The sequence below is a fragment of the Leptonychotes weddellii genome, unplaced genomic scaffold (assembly GCF_054177405.1).
Source record: "Leptonychotes weddellii isolate Sample4059 unplaced genomic scaffold, ASM5417740v2 HiC_scaffold_1605, whole genome shotgun sequence".
In the NCBI taxonomy this organism is placed as follows: domain Eukaryota; kingdom Metazoa; phylum Chordata; class Mammalia; order Carnivora; family Phocidae; genus Leptonychotes; species Leptonychotes weddellii.
This window is the reverse complement of record NW_027742797.1, coordinates 1-14156: the sequence shown is the minus strand read 5'-3', so window position 1 is coordinate 14156 and position 14156 is coordinate 1. Positions and strand designations below refer to the sequence as shown.

General features: G+C 44.3%; 1 protein-coding gene and 1 pseudogene across 1 annotated transcript; one reads left to right on the top strand and one right to left on the bottom strand.

Moving 5' to 3' along the window:
• Positions 1-292: 292 nt before the first annotated feature.
• Positions 293-2095, top strand: LOC145718460 (uncharacterized; the record flags this gene model as incomplete). Its single annotated transcript, XM_081809964.1, is given in 1 exon segment — positions 293-2095. A coding segment is annotated over 1 exon segment (1803 nt), but the record flags the coding sequence as incomplete, so codon positions are not given.
• Positions 2096-11653: 9558 nt separating this feature from the next.
• On the bottom strand, positions 11654-12506 carry LOC102740395 (nuclear transcription factor Y subunit beta pseudogene; annotated as a pseudogene).
• Between the last annotated feature and the right edge of the window lie 1650 nt (positions 12507-14156).

Below are 14156 nucleotides of genomic sequence, written 5' to 3'. Positions count from 1 at the left end.
GAGTGAAGGGCATCAAAGATTTCCTGGAGGCTATACCCAAACCAAGGCAATTGCCCTTAATAAGAATCTCACTGCCCCAAATGGTGAAGGATATAAAACATTGTGGAAAACCTCCCTTTTTAAGTCAACTCTTTCTGCAAAGCAGTGTGTTTCTGTAAGGAAAAGCTCCAATCAAATATTCAAACATACATATTTGTGGACAGACCATTTGGAAAAACTGGAAAGTTACCTAGTCCATGCTGAAAATAATGATTTGAACCATTTTGAAGATAGGACTGGTTTGACCTTTCAGTCAAATATTTCTGATAATCAGAGATTTAGAAATGAAGAACAAAGTGCTAAGTCAGATCTGTATGAAAGGTGCTTCACTGAGGAGTCAACCCTACAGAATTACCAGAGCCTTTTTAATGGAGACAGAATTGCTCAATTCAGTGAATCTGAGAAAACATTTAACCAGGGTTCCAGTGTTCATAGATGTGTGAGGACTTGGTTTCCAGAGAACCATTATGAATGTCATAAATGTGGGGAAGGCTTTAATCAAAGCTCTAACCTTACTATACATAAGAGCCTCCCTTTGGGAGATAATCCTCATAAATATAATAAATGTGGGAAAGCTCTTAAGCAGTCCTCCAGTATTGGTGATCATCAGACAATTCATGAGGGAAAAAACCCATTCAGATGCAATAAACCAGGGACCATGTTTAGTCAGTCATCAAGGCTAAATATAAATAAGATAATCCCTGGGGGAGAGAAAACTTCCATTTTGAAGGAATGTGGCAAATCCGTTGACTGCCACTCAACACCATCTCAACATCAGCAAATGCATCCTGGAGAGAAAATACACAAATGCAAAGAATGTGGTAAAACGTTTAAAGACTGTTCATCAATAAATGGGCATAGGCAAATTCATACTGGAGAGAAACTTTACAAATGTAAAGAATGTGGGATAGCCTCTACATTGTGCTCAACCCTTCCTGGACATCACCAAAGTTGTACTGGAGAGAAACCTTATAAATGTCAAGATTGTGGCAAGGCCTTTAACCATCACTCAAGTCTTAATAGACATCACCGAATTCATACTGGAGATAAACCTTACAAATGTAAAGAATGTTCCAAAGCCTTTCAGTCATGCTCAGAACTTACTCAACATCAATGAATTCATACTGGAGAGAAACCTTACCAATGTCAAGAATGTGGCAAGGCCTTTAACTGGCCCTCACAGCTCACTCGACATCACCGAATTCATACTGGGGAGAAGCCTTACCAATGTCAAGAATGTGGCAAGGCCTTTAATTGTCCTTCATACCTTACTCAGCATCACCAAATTCATACTGGAGAGAAACCTTACCAATGTAAACAATGTGGCAAGTCCTTTAACAGGCTCTCAACACTTACTCGACATCACCTAACTCATCCTGTAGAGAAACCTTACAAATGTCAAGATTGTGGAAAGGCCTTTAACTCAGATTCAGCCCTTAGTCAACATCACAGAATTCATACTGCAGAGAAATCTTACCAATGGAAAGAATGTGGCAAGACCTTTAACCAGAGCTCAAGGCGTACTCAACAGCACAGAATTCATAGTGGAGAGAAACCTTACAAATGTCAAGAATGTGGAAAGGCCTTTAAGAGTCACTCATACCTCACTCAACATCACAGAATTCATACTGGAGAGAAACCTTATAAATGTCAAGAATGTGTCGAGGCCTTTAACAGTCTCTCAGACCTTGTTCGACATCACAGAATTCACTCTGGAGAGAAACCTTACAAATGTCAAGAATGTGGCAAGGCCTTTAACCAGAACTCAAGGCTTACTCAACATCACAGAGGTCATACTGGAGAGAAACCTTACAAATGTCAAGATTGTGGAAAGGCCTTTAACTGGCGCTCAAACCGCACTCGACATCACAGACTTCATACTGGAAAGAGACCTTACAAATGTCCAGAATGTGGCAAGGCCTTTTACAGACACTCAGTCCTTACTAAACATAAAATTCATAGTAGATAGAAACCTTACAAATCGAAAGAATGTGAAAAAACGGTTAAGGAGTGCTCACCCCTTACTGCATATCAGAGAATTCATATTGGACAATAACCTTAGAAATATAACAGATGTGGGAAGGCCATTGACCAGCATGCACACCTTACTAAACATAGAATTCATACTGGAAAGAAAAGTACCTGACAAATGAATAGAATGTGCCAAAGCCTTTAGCAGGCAAACAACCCTTACTGGAAATCACAGAATTCATACTGGAGAGAAATCCAGAAATGTAAGTTATTTGAGAAAATGGTTGAGGACTGCTCCTCCCTTATTCTATATCAGAGATTTCATATGGGAGCATAACTATACAAATATAAAGAATGTATCCAACCTCTCACTAGATCTCCCAACTCACCCAACATCATAGTTCTCATATAGGAGCAAAATTGTAAAATGTAAAGAAAATGGACAAGCCTTTTCTGGAGTTCAGTCCTTACTCAATATCACCAAATGCATTATAGATACAGGCCCTTGGAACAAAAGAAATGTGGAAAGACCTTCATTTTAATATATACTGGAGGAAATAACAGAGTAAATTAGAGAAAGTAAATTGAAAGATATCAATGTTTAGAAAACTATTCAAATGCCAATAAATGTCACAGAAATCAAATAAAAGGAGTACATTAGTCATTTTATTCAGACATTACTCTGTATGAAAATGGTTATAAGGAAAAAATCAAACACTTAGAAAATGTATATGCTTTTATGTTTCAAAAGATTTAGTGGATGGAGTTTTATATATGTATAATTTCAATATATGTTTTTTATTTTTTCAGCAACCGTATTTGAGATTTGTGACTAACAATATTAATGTATTTTACTCTGAAATCACTTTAGAAAGTTCTTTTATTCCATTGGGTGTGTACGGCCATGTGGCTGATTGTTGGTACATCAAAGATATTAGATGTCCTGGTACATTAGGTGGGACTCATGCATCCCTAATTTTCCATGGAAGATGAAGGACAGGATAATACACAACATACGAAGTATATCTCAATGGAGAGGCTGCTTACGGTTATAACATTGACGTAAGATACCATGAAATAGGTGTTCAGAGCACATGCTTCTCCATATATTTAAAGAACTTCCTCAATATTAGAAATACACGGTTTTACTAATTGTTCTTTAAGGAAAACGAGGTGTCAGTCCAGTAAACGACCAATCTTTATTCATTAAGTGCAATCGTTAGAGAGTATGAGTTGATGTGGTTGAAATGAAGAAATCCTGACAGATAACCGAAAGAGGATAGGTAACTCCTCCCTACAATGCCATACTGTTGTACATACAGCTTTCTTAAGAATTTACCTCAGTCTTGGGGCGCCTGGGTGGCTCAGTTGGTTAAGCGACTGCCTACGGCTCAGGTCATGATCGAGTCCCACATCGGGCTCCCTGCTCGGCCGGGGGTCTGCTTCTCTTTCTGACCCTCTTCCCTCTCGTGCTCTCTGTCTCTCATTCTCTCTCTCTCAAATAAATAAATCTTTAAAAAAAAAAAAAAGAATTTACCTCAGTCTTGAAATTTTTGGAAATAGATACTCCCACATTGTTCTAACAGCACTTGACTGCTTTTTCAAGTGTGTTTTCCGTATTGGTCATAATAGAGTGGATTTGAAATGCATAACTTAGTCTGTGTGTGAAATTAATATATTTTCATTAAGAAAACATACTGGGGTTTTTTTTGTTGTTTTTTTGGGTTTTTTTGACAGAGACACAGCGAGAGAGGGAACAGAAAACATACTGGTTTTGGGGTGCCTGGGTGGCTTGGTCGTTGCGCATCTGCCTTTGGCTCGGGTAATGGTCCCGGGGTCCTGGAATCAAGCCCTGCATCGGGCTCCCTGCTCGGCGGGAAGCCTACTTCTCCCTCCTCCACTCCCCCTGCTTGTGTTCCTGCCCCTGCAATCTCTCTCTCTCTCTCTCTCTCCCAAATAAATAAATAAAATCTTAAAGAAAAAATACTGGTTTTTAACATACTGACGTGGATGTGTAATCAATGACGTGTTATCCTACCTCCAGTGTTAACCTGTCTCATTGAGGGTTGTAGGTGGCGGATGGAATCAATCACCTGTTTGGTAATGGAGTAGAATAATATACCTAGGAATCCATTTCCTCGGTGGTCTGAAGGTTTAAATGATGGGTGATTATGTTTCCCCTAGTCTATTATACGATTTTCTCCTCTTTGTGAATACTATGATATTATTATGGGTACATTACAGAGGTATGTGACATAAGAGGTGTTGATGTTTTAGCTCACATACTCCATGATAGTGTTCTTTGGCTTCCACTTTGTGTAGGCAATAGTTTTGCAGGGGCCTTACACTGACAGGAGCCCTTCTCACCAGCACATTCCCTGGACAACACGCTGCAGAGTCACAAGTTAATGGAACTTCTGGTATCACATCTGCAATCCATCCTTGTGAGCCACCATCTCTCCTTTCTCCCAATGCTTTCCCTCCGTTTCCCTTAGAGAAGACTCCCACAGAACTTCCCTAAACCTGTTTTGGCTGGAATGGCATATTCTGGACTTAGCCTTGGGACTCTAAAGCATTGCACCATGGCCCCAAATTAAAGTATGTGCCCCACTTTATGCATTGAGGTGGTGTTTTGATGTGTCTATGAAGTATACACTTGAAGTACACTGCTTTAGTCTAGCCCAGGTGTTCATTGACTCCTCAGTGAATAAAGAAATCTATCCATCCATCTATCTATCTAAAAGGGAATATTTATCACCCTCAAAGGAATGAAATCTTGCATTTGCCACAACATAGATGGAGCTAGAGAGTATTCTGCCAAATGAAATAAGTCAGAGAAAGAGAAGTATTGTATGATTTCACTCATGTTTGGAAGTCAAAAACCAAAAAAGTGACCAACGGGAAAGAAAAAAGAAATGGAGAAGCAAACCAAGAAACAGACTCCTTAACTTTAGAGAACAAGCTGATGGTTGCCGGAGTGGACATGGGTAGGTGGATGCATTAAGTAAGTGGGTTTTAAGGACTGCCTCTGTGATGAGCATGGAATGTTCTATGGAATTGTACAATCACTATTGTGCAGCTAAATCAAATATTACTTTGTTAATTAAGTGGAGTGTAAAGAAAAACCTTAAAAAGTATTTTGTGTTTTACAAATTGAAACTTTTTGTCTTTGGTGGACTGACTTGCAGCAGTTGCACAAAATATACCTTTGCAAACAAGTGGAAATATTTATCTTTTCTCCCTTCCTGCTTCCTCCCAAATTCAGAAACTCTCAGTGACTATTCGTGATGTTTATGCTATCATATGTTTCAGCTCTGAATGAATGTGCTAATTAGTCATCTTACTGTTTTTCCTGTCTTGGTTTTCTCTGGACTTAGCCTGGCTACATTCAAAGTGCTCAGCCTGCTAAGTGGCTGATTCTTCTATGCTTCCCGTGATGGAGCAACTAAATCATTTGTACTGTGAATGGGAATCCCTGGGTGCTGGAGTTGACTCTGTCACCCTCTAGGGAGGGGAGCTAATGTCCTTTTTGTGTTTGGATTCATTTAGAATCTCATTGCAAGAATGCATTAAGCAGGGCGCCTGGGTGGCTCAGTTGGTTAAGCGACTGCCTTCGGCTCAGGTCATGATCCTGGAGTCCCGGGATCGAGTCCCTCATCGGGCTCCCTGCTCAGCGGGGGGTTTGCTTCTCCCTCTGACCCTCCCCTCTCTCATGCTCTCTCTATCTCATTTTCTTTCTCAAATAAATAAATAAAATCTTAAAAAAAAAAAGAATGCATCAAGCATGTAAATGGACCACATTGGGAAGAATTTTAAGTTTCCAAGAGGCAGATGGGTCTGTTCCACAGGCCTGCAAGCTGTGCTTCTGATACTAAAGCGTATTCTGGCCATGTAGTATTACAAAAGAAAATCACCCTTCTTTTTTTTTTTTTTTTAAGATTTTATTTATTTATTTGACAGAGAGAGACATAGCGAGAGCAGGAACACAAGCAGGGGGAGTGGGAAAGGGAGAAGCAGGGTTCCCAATGAGCAGGGAGCCCGATGCGGGGCTCGATCCCAGGACCCTGGGACCATGACCTGAGCCGAAGGCAGACGCCCAACGACTGAGCCACCCAGGCACCCAAGAAAATCACCCTTCTTTTAGTAGAGCCATAACTGAATCTCAAGTGATTTTTTTTAACATGCAGGTTAATGAGCTGCCAGTTGGGAGGTAGATCAGAAACACCCATTCCCATTGCCAGCCGCGAAACAACTGCAAATACACACGCAGAGAAGGAGAACCACAAAGCTTCTCAGATTCTGTGACCCATTAAAACCAGAAGAAGACCAGTCCTCACCAAAATGAGTTTATGATGAAATTCAAACCAAGTAACAAGACTTTTCTGTATTGTCTTCACATGCCACGTTATTTACCAAGAAAGGTCTTCCCAGTCAGATGCCTTATTTCTCCCACTGCAGACTGAAGGCACCATACTCGAGTTATTTTTTTTCCTTCCTAGTGTTCTTCATGCTAACTTTTTGATATATATAGTCCCTGAAGCTAACTTTTTATTTTTTGGTTTATGACAGTTTAATTCTAGATTTTATTTTGTACCCTTAAAATAGAACAATTGCTCTTTAAAAATGGTTATGAAAGAGTGCACCTGTTTCTGGCGGTGTTGGGGGAGGGGAGCGGCAAAGGGAGACAGTTTTAGGCAGACTCCACACTGGGGCCAGAGCCAATCCCTGGGCTCCTTCTAACAACCCTGAGATCTTGACCTCAGGCGCATAAAGAGTCAGCTGCCAATCTAACCCTGCCCCCCAGGTTCTCCGACTTTTTAATGATTTATTTTCATTCCAGTTAACACAAAGTGTTTTTGGTTTCAGGTGTAGAATATAGTGATTCCACAGGTCTATACCTCACTCAGTACTCATCAGGTATGTGTACCCCTTAATCTTTGAAATGGAGTCTCACTGAAGGATTAATGCAGCCATTTGACTTTTGTTCCACTTGATTCTTTTAAGTGGTGTCCATTTCAGTCACCAGGACAAGTATAGGAAGACCACTTCATATTTTACAATAAGAAACCACTCAGTATTTTCTGGAATGGCTAAAATAAAAAGGATAACACCAGTTTTCAGTGAGAATGTTGAGGAATTAGAATTTGCATATCTGGGGCACCTGGGTGGCTCAGTCGTTAAGCATCTGCCTTTGGTTCAGGTCATGATCCCGGGGTCCTGGGATCGAGCCCCGCATTGAGCTCCCTGCTCAGCGGGAGGCCTGCTTCTCCCTGTCCCACTCCTGCTTGTGTTCCCTCTCTTGCTGTGTCTCTATCAAATAAAATTTAAAAAAAAAATTCTCAAATCTCTGATGGGAGTGTAAAAAGTACATTAAGTTTGGAAAAATGTGTGTCAGACAGAAACATTTACCTACAGAAGGGGAGCTTTTTGTCACCCTAAAATGTGTCTCTTTGGTCTAAGGATTATTTTAGGCTGGTGTTTTATTTTTTATTATTATTTTTTTAATAAAGTGGAAGTGTTTTTTTTTTAAAGATTTTATTTATTTATTTGAGAGAGAGAATGAGATAGAGCATGAGAGTGGGGAGGGTCAGAGGGAGAAGCAGACTCCCCGCTGAGCAGGGAGCCTGATGTGGGACTCGATCCCAGGACTCCAGGATCATGACCTGAGCCGAAGGCAGTCGCTTAACCAACTGAGCCACCCAGGCGCCCTAGGCTGGTGTTTTAAAGAAACACCAGATGAAGGAAAAGCTCTGAAATCCTGTGTCTACTTTTGAAAGGGACATTTGCATTTATAAGGGAAAGTTCCTTTTGTTTTTTTTTTTAAAGATTTTATTTATTTATTTGAGAGAGAAAGAATGAGAGACAGAGAGCATGAGAGGGAAGAGGATCAGAGAGAGAAGCAGACTCCCCGCTGAGCAGGGAGCCTGATGCGGGACCCCATCCTGGGACTCCAGGATCATGACCTGAGCTGAAGGCAGTCGCTTAACTAACTGAGCCACCCAGGCGCCCCGGAAAGCTCCATTTGTAAGGCTCCTCCCTCTGTGTAGCAGAAAGAGGGAGAATGTATCATCCCAGAAACTCTCATCAGTGGAGAAGGCATGGATCTAAATCTGCTCACAACCACAGCCCTGGTCACCGTGCTTTGCCTTGCTTGTCACGTCCCCAAATGCTTCCCAGTAGGATCACGTGTGGAGTTTCAAAAAGGATCCTATCTGCTGCCCTCCCCCTCAGATTCTTTCCATTGGTTTGGGTTAAAACAAGTGTTGTGTTCATTAAGGGCTCCAGGTGATTCTAAGTGAGGCCAGGTTTAAGCACAAGGACTCGAGGTGAGAGCGGGCTCTGGCTCAAGGAGAGGTAACAGGGTCTCTGCGACGTGAGTCCGGGAGGGTCAGGTCCGGGCAGCACACGGCTCCTAGGCTGTAGAACTTGTGGGTGCCTGTGGGAGGGGAGGCCCCTTGAAAGTCGGGAAGGAAAAGTCAGGGACTGGTCTTCAAGTAGGAACTCACAGTTTCTGAAAAGCTCCTGATGCAAAGGACTAGGATGTTGGGTCTATCTGAATTTCAGGGTCCTGCCTTCAGGTGAACAGTTTACAGGTGAAGAGATTCTGTTGGTGGCTTTAGGGGCATTTTTTTCCCTGATGGAGCTGTGATTTCTCGACAAATGCCTTGTGAGAAAGAAATCCAGAGGACAAGGTGAAAGAAGAAATGGCCAGTTCTCAGGTAAGCCTGGTGTCCTAAGTCAGAGGCCATGTCATGTTTTTCTCCTGAAATTCCTTGCATTTAGAAATTGTAAATGTTGATTCCTCTAGTTCTGAAGTTTCTGGCACATGTTTTCATGAATGTGGTATTTGTTTTCAGAAATGATACTACAGGCTGGGTCTTTAGAACACTTCTATCCTATATCCCAGAGCGTTCTCTCCCTTCTTTGCAACCTGGGTTCCAAAAGGCCACCAGCAGTTGTCACTTTGAATTAAAGTCCTGCATGTATTGAAAATATTCCTTTGGTGACAAATCCGGAGGGGAAGGTATTGAGTCCAAGAGTCCTATTGCTGATGAGATCTGGTCCTGGGCTATCTGGGGTGGGGGTGGTGAGGGGAACATTTCTAATTTAGGTCCCGTCTAAATGCTTTATCAGGTCTGTGTAGCCCAGGAGTAAGAAAATGCCCAAATAAAAATGATGGATATAACATCCAGAATAACTCGGAAGTTTCTCAGATTAAAAAATGGAGGGAGGGGTTTGGAGTCTTGCTCTTTATAATGTGAAAAAGATGTTCTATGTAAAATATACTAGAGTTTCACCAGGGTGGCTCAGTGTGTTAAACACTGGACCTTTGATTTCAGCTCAGGTCATGATCTCAGGGTCCTAGAAGGAGCCCCACCTTTGGTTCCCTGCTCAGAGGGGAGTCTGAGATTCTCTCCCTCTACTTCTGCCCCTCCCGTCCTCCTAAAATATAAATTTTTTTTTTTAAAGATTTTATTTATTTGACAGAGACATAGAGCAGGAACACAAGCAGGGGTAGTGGGAGAGGGAGAAGCAGGCTTCCCACTGAGCAGGGAGCCCGATGTGGGACTTGATGTGGGACTTGATGTGGGACTCGATCCCAGGACCCTGGGATCATGACCTGAGCCAAAGTCAGACGCTTAACGAATGAGCCACCCAGGTGCCCTAAATAATTCTTTAAATATAGAAATTTAAGTAAAAACATATACTAGGTATTAACAGTACATGGAAACTGGTGTCTAAATGTGGTGTCTCTGAGCATCAGATGGGGACCCCAAATGTGGGTCGATGATTGGGTGGAAGCCAGTTAAGTGGGCACTGAAAAGAATTCACCTGTGGCAGAACAAAGTTCTTAGAAGTTTATTGAATACACTCCAAGAGAGCAGCATGCAGGTCAGCAGAGAGGCTGTCTGCAAGGAGATAGTAGGGGGTGGGGGCTGTGTGTAAAGGGGGAAGGTGAGTTTTGGGGACTTAGGGAGTTTTCCCTTTTTTGGTGACTGTACCTGGTTGTCAGAATTGGTTAGTTAGGGCCTATGGCTTTTGTGAGGTGGGTCCCCTGTTGGGCCTGTCTGGACTCAGCCAAGGGGTTGCTGTGGGCCCTTTCTCCATTCCTTTCCACAGAAACTATGTAATTGAACTGTGTTTATATCCACTGTATTTTCATAATTATATTTATATTCTGAATTACTGTTTTCAGACCACAAGAAAACACCAGTGATAGTTTGTCCTTCGGTGTGACTTAAGCACTGATAACATTTGTTTCCATACACCTGATGTTAATTTCTTTCGTTGCCTTGGTGCTCTCTGCAAGATTCCTCCCCTGTAGTGTTCATATTTTCCCTCTTACATTTGCATGGACCTTAGATGTACTGAGCGATATGCAGAAACCATCACATTTCAAATGGAAGCTTTTTACTCCTGAGTTTCTTTTGCTTGGAGTTTTTTTTTTTTCTCTTTCCCTTTCTCTGTTTCTCGCTTACTCTTTTTTTTTTCTCCCCGAACTCTACCCTTATATATATTTTTTAAAGATTTTGTTTATTTGACAGAGAGACACAGCGAGAGAGGGAACACAAGCAGGGGGAGTGGGAGAGGGAGAAGCAGGCTTCCCGCAGAGCAGGGAGCCCGATGCGGGGCTCGATCCCAGGACCCCGGGATCATGACCTGAGCCAAAGGCACACGCTTAATGACTGAGCCACCCAGGTGCCCCTCTACCCTTATATTTCATTAAAAGGGCAAATACCATGAATTAACCCAGCAGTTGAGCTGAATTACAAAAGTAACCTGATTCAACATGAAAATAAGAAACTGTACAAATCTGACAGTAATAAATTGCAATATACAATGCAATTCATACAGGAGTCCTACAGAGCAACAAACTCTCGTACAAAACAAAAATATTTTAATACCTTTAAAATCCAAATTTTTCTGGGGCGCCTGGGTGGCTCAGTCGTTAAGCGTCTGCCTTCGGCTCGGGTCATGATCCCAGAGTCCTGGGATGGGGCCCCGCATCGGGCTCCCTGCTCAGCAGGAGGCCTGCTTCTCCCTCTCCTACTCCCCCAGCTTGTGTTCCCTCTCTGTCCTCTTTGGCCCCTTCGTAAGGAGAAAGTCAACAATCATAAAAGGAAAATGGGTAAGGAAATAACAGCCTGTCCCAACGTCTGCGTCTGCAGTGCACTCTATGGGTCAGCGAGACATTCAGGTTCCCAGAGAACAGGTGGCTTCCTCCCCTAGGTCAGCTACCTTCCTTGATGTCCATTTTCTAGCAACTACACACAAATCACAAGCTTGGTGCCCACGTTAGAGGTGATTATCGCAGTGACCACCGGAGGGAGACAGCACAGCCTGCCTCCTACAACAGCACCCAGCCTCCCATTCTCAGTTAAGTCACTCTTAATTGACCTAAAGAGTTCTTACGAATTAGTCTAAATTAAACCTCTTCCAGCACAATTTAAATTATATCCCAGAGGGGCGCCTGGGTGGCTCAGTCGTTAAGCGTCTGCCTTTGGCTCAGGTCATGATCCCAGAGTCCTGGCATCGGGCCCCGCATCGGGCTCCCTGCTCAGCGGGAAGCCTGCTTCTCCTTCTCCCACTCCCCCTGCTTGTGTTCCTGCTCTCACTATGTCTCTGTCAAATAAACTAAAATCCAAATTTTTCTTTAAAATCATTCATGAAAAAAGATTAAGTCAGAATTAACACCTCAGTCAAGCATTAGGAAGCTACATTACCTCTATTTAATATACAAAGAAACATCATTTCCCCAGTCACTTCTTTCTAATGTCTGTTTCCAGAATCGTACAGACTCCTTTGCTTCTCTCCACTCCCCATGCCACCGTTTCTTCAGATCCTGAAAACTGCATTTGTTGAACACCAGAAGCCTGTTGATAGGACATTGTATGAACCCGTAAGGCTTTGTTGTTGATCCTCTGCATTGTTAAGCCAGCTGGTAACTGGCTGGTAAATGCCTCCTCTCAGCGCTTCACTTAGTCCATGTGTAGCTGTAACTCTTCCCCAAATTCCTTTCTCTCCTTTCAGAGCCTCTCTGAAATTCTGAAGGTATAATTTTAGAGGTTCGACATAACTGTCAAAGCCTAAGGTCAGTGTGGCAAAGACTATCTTGTTGATTGTCCTCCGTTTGTCTTGATGGCATTTTTCACTTCAGATGTTAGAAAGCTGATGAACTCACATTGTTGAACACAGCCTTTGGCATCTTTCACAGTCTTTCCCGTTTGACATATGGCATTTTTCATTATCCTTGCTACATTTGCAATTGGAAGACCGAGCTCTTGCTCTCAGAAACTTTCGTTGGAACCGTTTGTAAACGTCTTCGTGATCATTCATGCCGTCCTCCGTATCATCAGGAGGCTGTATCACATGGTGGCTTCCTCCGATGTAGTCCGCAGAGATGCCTAGCTGGAGCACTGTCGCCATCTGTGGTCGTGAAATACTGTCAGAACCGTGTGTCAGTGGTGCTCAGGAACACCTTTCTAAAAAGGGGTCTAATCTTCGCCCAACTTCAGCCTTGGAGGCAAGTCCAGGGACCGCAAGCCGCCAGATGGATGCATCCTTTACGTGTAAGCCGGACTGCGGAGTAAACCAAGTCCACTCGTTCCTCCCGGGCACCTCGCTGCCTCCCCATGCTGGTACGCGGGCTGGCCCCGGCCCCACCGCCCCGATCGGCGGCCGGCCAACCCTGGCGCGCATCCCCCCGACTCGCCCGGCCCGGCCCCCGGCCCTCGCCCAACTCCTGCCAGCCACCCACCCTCCCGGGCCAACGGGAGAGACCAAGCTGCCCGGCCCTGCCACGCCCCCTGCCCGCAGTTGGATGGCGCTGCCCCCCTGGGGGGCCCAGCGCAGCAGCCGGGCCAAGGGCGCAGGGTTGGGACTGGGTCTGGGCCAGTGTTCCCAGCCCGGCTCTCCGCACAAAATGGAGCAGGCTGGGGCGCCGCCGAGAGGGGTCCGACGGTGTCCCGTCGCCCCCTCCTCGGCCTCAGGCGAGCAGGAGGTGGCCTGGCCCGCGTCCTGCCACCCCTCGCCTGGGCCGCACAAAGCGGCCCCGCGCCGGCTCCCCGGCCACCTCCCCGGCCACCTCCCCGGCCGTCCCCGCCGCAGGAGAGCGGGCAGTGGCCCCGGCCATGGCAGCCCTGGGGTTGGGACGGGGCGGGCGCCGGGCCTCTTTTTCTTTTTGAAAGATTACACTTACTATTTGATAAAGAGAGCAAATGCGCAGTGGTGGGGGTGACTAGGGAGTCAGGTGTGGGGCTCCATCCCAGAGCCCTGGGATCGTGATCTGAGCTGAAGGCGGACAGTTAACTGAGCCACCCAGATGCCCCTTTCTTGTAGTTTCTGAGGAGGAGAACAAAATCAAGAAGTGTGGATAAAATTAAATTTCCTTTTACTTGCAGCCCATTGACAAATTCTTGAGACCGGCACAGCGTGACATTCCTCGAGGAATCCACAACTGTGGCAATGTTAATGTTTTGTTGGAGGCCAAAAAGCAACCTTAGCTTGACATTGGCCAGATCTCCAGGATCCTGTAAGTCCCCTTTAACATAGGATAATCCCTCTGGAAACTTTTTTTCTCTACCCCCTCTCCCCCCAGATATATGTTGGTAATCATCCCCTAAGCATATGGTCCACTGAGAGAGATCTGAAGGTTTTACTAGATAGTAGTAAGTGACCTCATCATAACACCAGCTAGTCCTTCAAGATCCTGGAAACCTTGCTTCCAAATTCGTTAGAGACTTCTGTTTTTCCCTCACCCCCTCCCCACTTGAAAGCATATCATCCCTCACTGCTCACAAACCCAGTACAGCTCTTTCTTCCCATGGGTCCTATCCCTGTGTTTAATAATACCATGTTTTTTGCACCAAAGACCTCTCAATAATTTTCTTCATCATTCACTCCTGAACCCCAACATTTCACATCAAAAACATCTTAGAAATTCTTTTTTTTTTTTTTTTAAAGATTTTATTTATTTATTTGACAGAGAGAGACACAGCGAGAGAGGGAACACAAGCAGGGGGAGTGGGAGAGGGAGAAGCAGGCTTCCCGCCGAGCAGGGAGCCCGATGCGGGGCTCGATCCCAGGACCCCGGGATCATGACCTGAGCCGAAGGCAGACGCTTAACGACTGAGCCACCCAGGCGC